Source organism: Condylura cristata, unplaced genomic scaffold, assembly GCF_000260355.1.
Source record: "Condylura cristata isolate star-nosed mole 26May11 unplaced genomic scaffold, ConCri1.0 scaffold00028, whole genome shotgun sequence".
In the NCBI taxonomy this organism is placed as follows: domain Eukaryota; kingdom Metazoa; phylum Chordata; class Mammalia; order Eulipotyphla; family Talpidae; genus Condylura; species Condylura cristata.
In genome coordinates this window covers 11,300,451-11,307,674 of record NW_004567129.1, presented here as the reverse complement: position 1 = coordinate 11,307,674, position 7,224 = coordinate 11,300,451, and the positions used below count along the sequence as shown (strand labels likewise).

The window sequence follows — 7,224 nt, the reverse complement described above, 5'->3', positions numbered from 1 at the left end:
GAATAAATAAATCTTTAAAAAAAAAAAAAAAACAAAAGAGCACCTCCCTTGACTCAGGCTTTGGGTTTAAAATGCCTTTTCAACTCAAAGTGTAACAGGTACAGGTTTCATGGACTCCACCCCCACTCCAGATGCAGGAACTCCAAATCCCATCTGTACCAAGGAGAAGCACGCAGGGACGTGAGGGCGGAGCTGAGCAGCCAGGTTGGGATGAAACCGGACATGTGGGCTCTGGGGGGACCTGGTGGTTCGCGGCTGATGGTTTTGGCGCTCCATCGGTTTTCAGCTGCCGGTGGAGTCCAAGTCAGCAGAACGGGTAGGACATTCTAGTTAACCTGTGTTTCTCTCCCTCTTTCCCTGGGTTATTCCTTTACCTTTCTCCTTATAAATAAATCCATTCTTTAACCTTTTGAGTGTGTCCATAATATGATTGAATCGTAAGCGCACCAGTGAAGACCCACAGACAGGCAACCCAATTCACATTGGGGTGCCCTGGAACAAAAGAATCTGGGGGTGAGAGGTAGAGAAACAGCTGAGTAAGTATTTGGGCCTCTTAGGAGCCCAGCGAGCAAGGACGCTTGGAAGCCAAGAGGCCACACAACTGTCCAGAGCCAACTGGATAAACCTCACTGCTCACAGGCGGTCTCGCTGCTTCCAAGTATAATAATTACCATGGATTCGAAGATTGCTTTAGATCCACGAGTTTCTAACCATACAAAAACAAAAATCAAAACAAATGTGTCTCTTTGAAGGATGTAAGGAAACAAATTCATTATTTTAAAAATTGATCAGGAGAGTATGTGGACAGTGACATTCTCACCCATGTTCTACACACACTGTACTGAGTCAGGTCACTGAGTGACAGCTGACACACCTCTGTGGAAACTTTCTTGTTAACAAATCACTGAGACAATAAGTGAGTCACCCCCACCTACAAGCCCAACAAGAACGAGGGTCCAGGTCTCAGGCCTCAAGTCTGTGATGCCCACAGAGACCAGCCCTGCAGCCTGTGTGGGACTGAGCAGGAGCCTCATCAGGTCTCACATCCAGCTGCTGGTCACAGGAAAGCAAAGGACACAGGGGGACCTGAAGGGACAGTGGTTCTGAAAGGACAGTGGTTCAGCTCTGGGACTGGAAGGAAGCTCTCCCAGCAGCTTGGTTCAGAGTGTGCAGGGCCTGGGTAGAGGCAGGGAAGGGAGGAGACTGCATGGATGTTCTGGGGTGGGGGTGCAGGAGCTCAAGGCAGAGAGAGGTGCCTGGGGCATGTGGGGAGGGTCACGCCTGCCTGGGGGTCTGTTGGACCCAGAGCCCACGCTGCCTGCACTGGAGCACTCCTGCCTTCCACCGAGCTCCTTGGGTCAACCCAGGAGCCAAAGCCGCAGAGACCAGGCTGAGAACTGAGGCTGCAGCAGGTGTGTGGACTCTCCCCCAGGGGCCCCTGAGCAGGGAGACCCAGACCCAGAGGCCTCAGCTCCTGACAAACAGGGGCTCTGGGCTCTGAGCTGGAAAGGGAGGGGCACGCCACCCCCTGGTGGGGGACAGGGGCACTGCAGCCACCGCCCCAGTCACAGACGCAAGCAGTCAGGGCTCTGTGCAGGGGCTTTATTGGGGATCAAGGACAATGGAATGGGAAGTTCAGGGTTCAATTGTGAGCCACGATCTTCTGAACCCAGGGTACGAATGTAGTGACCCGGGTGGCCACCACAGGATTCTGAGTGGGGCAGACATCACTGAGTAGGGACACGACACCCACCAAGATCCACTGTCCTTTCACCTTGCAGGCCAGGGAGCCACCAGAGTCACCCTGTAGGAGAAGAAGGAAACTATCCGCAAGACTGAAAGGGGGGAAGAACCAGGGTGTCCCAATCTGACCCAGAGAAATGCCAGGTAAGCTCGGTATTCCAGCAGAAACACTCTATTGCAAATGCCAGCCCAGCTCTGCCACCTGCTATGGCTGATGGCAGAGGGAGAGTTTTGGACCAAGATCTGTAAGTCAGCTGTAAACATCTGGCTGGAGGCTGGTGTGAGACTGAAGAGACCCTGCAGAAGACTTCCATGCCTGCACATACATGTAGTAACATGTGGTCCTGGCTTCCTTGAGCACAGTCAAGAAATAGGATCGTGGGTCTGCGGCAAGGAGTGTCTCTCCAGCCCCGCTGGGGGGAGCAATAGTCAGTGACTGGGTTGAGCAACACTTACGTCATAGTTGCAGACACCATTGGTCCCAGCGCAGATCATGGAGTCTTTGTAAATGTTGCCCAAGTAACGCTTGCACTCGGCCGTGGACAAGAGCGGCATGGTGGCTTCCTGCAGTTTCCCGGGGGTCTCCCTGACTGGGAGCAGACAGGAAAATGAGGGGCCCCATCCCACGTCTCCATAACAAAACTTGGGTAGTAGACACTAGACCCCTAAGGGCTGCCGTTCCCTGGTCTCCCTCTTCCTACACCAGCAACACGGCGCAGGACCAGAGCCCATCATCCCATTGCATCTTAGAAGCCTCAAAGGGATTGACCCCTTCTCATTCAGCCCCGGGCCAGGCTGATTTTGCCCCAAGCACAGGTGAAGCCACAAGCCCTGCCTGCCAGCTCAGCTGTGGGGGCTCAGGGGAAGCGTAGCCCCCAGAGAAGGGGGCTGACTAACTCTGGCTGGAAACCTCACTCTGGGGGCGACAGGGAGCTCCCTCCCCACTGCCCCTTCCTGGTGGCTGCTGTCTGTGGAAGGACCAAAAGGACTCGGGACTCTGGAGGACACCATCAGGCAGGTGTCCTGGGGGTGAGCCCCGGGCTGGCCCCTCAGGGTCCCCAGTGCTGCCTTGGACACCTGACTCCCAGCTGAGTATGGATGGCGGCTGCACCTGCCCATCTGCACATAGAGGCGTCAAGGCCTCGTGCAGGGGGATGGGGCAGCTGCTGGACTGAGCTGGGGCCACAGAAACTGACAGGCCAAGGACTTCACAGGTCTCGTGTCCATGTGCATTTGCTGGGTTTCCATGAGGAGTTTCTGTAAAGAAGCTGACACACTATGACACTGCTCAAATTTGGGCAAATCCACAAAGCTGAGCCAAACAGCTCCTTCCTGCTGTCTTAGAAATGAAACCACAGACCCACGTCCTGAGAGGCAATGCAGGTCACTCACCATTGGGTTGGGTGTCCCCCCAGCCCATGATGGCGCACAGGGTCCCAGCCCGGAACATGTCATCAACACTCGGCAGGGCAATGGGGGACACAGTCTTGGACCAGTGGAAGGGCACAACCAGCTTCAGCAGGGCGATGTCATTGACCGCTTTGCTGTACTTGAACTTGGGGTGCCTAAAAATCTGAGGCGATGACCAGGACAAGGAGATGAGAAAGGGGCCCCTTCAGTGGGCAAAGATCAAGGAGGCCAGGAGAAGAGCAGAGCCCCATCTGCTGACTCCTGTTTCCACAGTTGAAGTGTTTCTCCTCTGTCTTCGGCCCCCAAAGCCTCATCCATCTCCAGGCTTGTCCACCAGATCTAAAATACCTTGGAAATCTTTACTAGCTGGATGTCATCCTTGAATGAGCGTCGGTCATACTGCCCAGCCATAACCAAGTTGGATGTCCTAGAGGGAGGGAGCATGTAAGGATCAGCCAGGGACCACAACCCCCCTTGTCATGGGCACCCTTCCTGGCCTCACGTCACACTGCAGTGGGCGGCGGTGATCACCCACTTCGAGTTGATCAGGGAGCCCCCACAAAGGGGGAATCCAGTGGGAGACTGTAGGAAGAAGAGAGGGTCAGCAATGGCTGGATAGCAGCAACTCACATTGGGGCTGCTACCCCACAGTGACCCCAAACAGTACGGACACCCCTCACCTGCAGAGACACATGCCAGGGCCAGGCGCCAGGGACAGCGTCTGTCCCATTGATGATCCTGGGGGTAATGCTCAGCTCCAGGTCACTGGCAGGGGCCCCAGAGCCTGGGGTCACAGAGGGAGGGGGGAGGGGGAGGTCCAGTCAGTCTGCAGAAACCTGCTGCACCCTCAGCCAGCACAGCACCACCCACACTCCCTCCTGGCACCCAGCACCTAGACTGGAAGACACACCCCTGCCTGCTGGCCTGTCACCCCCAGGGATGCAGAGGGACAGGCGGCTCCATCCGGGTCCCCCTGGCCCGAGGAGCAGACACAGGTGGAGGAATCAGGCTTCCCTGCCCCACCCCCGCTCCCCCACCTTGTCCCTAATGGAAACCTCAGCCCCCTCTACTCTCCCAGGATCACATTGTCCGGTAAAATAGGCAATCTCACAGGCAATTCTCACCAAGAGATGGATGTGGGCGGAGGAGTGGAACAGAGAACCCCAGGCGACAGGAAATCCCCCCTCTGGCACTTTCCTGATGTACTGAGACTTGTACCAATTTAAACTGTTGGATTCTTTCACTGGGATTTCAGGAACTCTTCATTGCGCAGCATTCAAGTTTCTTAATTATTTATAAAATAGGATCTTGATTCCCCACCATGAAAAGACACATCAAGGAAGGTCTCCTCGCTCCCTGACTGTGACTATGTAGGTGTCTCTTGTTCTTCCTTTCTCCTTTTCCAATAACTCTGCCCATTTCTAATGACATATCAAGACAACAGAAAATAAATGACATGAATTGTCCAGAGCAGGGAGGACGCACGGAGCACTTGACATGTGCAGGACACATTTGCTGGTTCAGGACACAAGACTCCCAGCAGCTCCCAGAACTAGGCCATAGGAAGGAGGGGGGCAGGGTCAGCGTCTCCCACAGCCAGACATCCCCAGGGTCTTCCAGGCCTTGCTCTAGGCAGCATCGGCCGCTGCACCTGGGGACAGCAACATGGCCCTGCCCTGCAAGCTGGTGACTCCAAACATGTCCTCCTCATCTTTTAAGAACAGAAAACCCCCAGCAGGAGCTGTGAGCGGCGGCCCCTGCAGGCGCGTCCTATCAATGCAGGGGGCTGGTCCCTGTGCAGGGAGGGGCCTGAGGTCTCACCCCAGTGGGGACAGCAGCTGTGACAGGCACAGGGAGGGGGTACAGGAAGGGGCTCCCCCACGGAGCCCGAGCCCGCTGTTCTGGGAGAGCCCCAGGGGGTGAGTGTGTGAAGCCTGCACAGAGTGACAGGCAGGGACTCAGCAGAGGCCCCTTCACGGGGGAGGGGGAGGGGTAGGAGGAATGCTGAGCCTAGTTGGGTGTCAGAAAAATTGCTAAAACAAACAGGGAAAATGTTAAAATTGTTCAAATGGAAATAGAGACATGGCTATTGTGCTAATTTTTTTTTTAAGTAATTGCCCAGCAAAATAAAATCACAGGAGGAGTCTTAGAGGATCTCTCCAATCACCCCCTTGCTATCCCTCTGTGCCACACCTGAGTGACTTCCTGGGCTCCAATCTCTGAGGCATAGATACATCCTCACATACCACACATACCTGTGAGGGCTCAGAAAGCCCACAGGGCCGTTCTCTCCTGCAACATCAGAGTCACTGTCTGCACTGAGGCCAAGGGGTCAGGAGAGAGGCTCAGAACACCCCTAGGGTTGGACATCTGGCTCCCCCCAAGAACCCTGCAGTTCTCTAGAGGGGGCCTGAAGTGGAACCACTGGGCTCTTCTTCCCAGTCTCTTCCCGGACCTGGCTGCTCCGCAAACCCTGACACTCACCAAAGTGGGTCCCGATGAGGGTGACACAGGAGAGAAGCCGCAGCAATGCCATGGTGCTCAGTCAGGACGTTGCGGCGCCTGCTCTGGGCCCTTTTACATGCACAAGAAGCTCTTGTCCCGCCCCAGCCCTCTGGGCCTCCCTGACCTGATGGTCAACATCCCTATGGTCAAACCCGTCCTGGACAGGATCATCCCGGGTCACCCAGGTAAAAGGGCAGCAGCCTGGCCAAACGTCACCCATCAGCCTGGCAACCCCTGGGGGAAGCTCCCAGCTGTGGGCCCATCATGGGGCGGCAGGTGCCCATCAAAGGCTCATCTAAGGGAGCCTCACCCAGGTGTACGCAGGAGCCAGAGTTGTCAACTAAGAGCTCAATATCTCGCTGCACACCCACAGCCAAGTATTTATGACTGCTTCTATATCTGCTCTTGAAATCTGCCTGAAGCAAGAGAAACACTCAGGGATGGACCCACAGCACGCCCAGACATGCAGCTCTGCAGCAGATGAGGACAAGAAATCCCACAGGCTTCAACCAATTCTTCTTTCTTGAGAATTCACAATTTAGTTGACCCCTCATTATATAAACTGTTTATTCATTCTCATTGGAGGTTTTTTAATATTCACCAAGAAGGCCCACTGTGGACCTTTATATTTCTGTTCTTCCATTTCTTTATATATGTGTGTGTATATATATATGTATCTATATTAAGAAATGGATGAACACAAATAGATCAGCTTAGTATATCAATGAAAAGAAAAGAGCAAAGAAAGACTGGAGCCAGTTCTACAGCTGTTGGATTCAGAGAGTAGGGTCCTTGGGATACCCCTGGAAATGGTTTCTCCAGACACCCCTGTAGGGGCACGGGCGATCCCCAGGCCAGTTTCTCCATGAGGCAGAGCATTACCTACATCCTAAAGGGCGGGCGTGTTTTCAAAACGGAGACAAGAAGGAAGAACCCTCGATAGACCGTTGACACCCGGGAGGTGCCACCTCTGCAGTCGGCCCAGGGGACGGTCCCTGCAGAGAAGCCCAGCAAGGTCCCGGCACAGCGGCACACCCGGCGGCCCCTACCGACAGAATTTGCCCTGGCACCGTCTTCTCTCTGGGAGGGTTCTTTCTCCTGGACTAACTTTGTAAATTAATAACTCGGAGGCGCGATCAGGTGGACGGGCAAGGACGGGGCCCAGCAATGCCTCCATCTCCACAACCCCGCGCCGGCTCTGTGCGTCCGGGGGTGTCCATGGCGCGGATAGGAGCAGAGGGACACACAGGAAAACTCATGCCACATTGACACCAAAGACACCCGAGATGCGGTATGCTGAGGGGCAGGAGTGTGAGGCTGGCAGCAAGGAGGAGAACACCCCCTGCCCACCTAAAGCCGGGGTTACCGTTTTCCCCGTTCCGTTGGCTTCGTTGGCGGGGCCCTTTTTCTTCCTTTTGGTTTTTTCGGCCCCGGTTGGAGGCTCCTGGGCTGGCTCCTTGGCCTTGGGCAGCTGTCCAGGGACAACACTGCCTCCTGGTGGCCACATTTGTAAGGACACACCTCCCTTTACTGCCCCCTCAGGGGTCCCTCACCCAGGGGGAGGCC

At 55.1% G+C, this 7,224-nt stretch overlaps 1 protein-coding gene across 1 annotated transcript; it reads right to left on the bottom strand.

Moving 5' to 3' along the window:
- Positions 1-1,642: 1,642 nt before the first annotated feature.
- On the bottom strand, positions 1,643-5,689 carry LOC101623901 (chymotrypsinogen B-like). Its single transcript, XM_004690172.1, has 7 exons — positions 5,638-5,689; positions 3,834-3,937; positions 3,656-3,735; positions 3,502-3,580; positions 3,136-3,316; positions 2,200-2,333; positions 1,643-1,804 (listed from the first exon to the last, which is right to left on the bottom strand). Exons 1-7 carry the CDS (start codon positions 5,687-5,689, stop codon positions 1,643-1,645), a joined length of 792 nt encoding a protein of 263 aa, XP_004690229.1.
- Between the last annotated feature and the right edge of the window lie 1,535 nt (positions 5,690-7,224).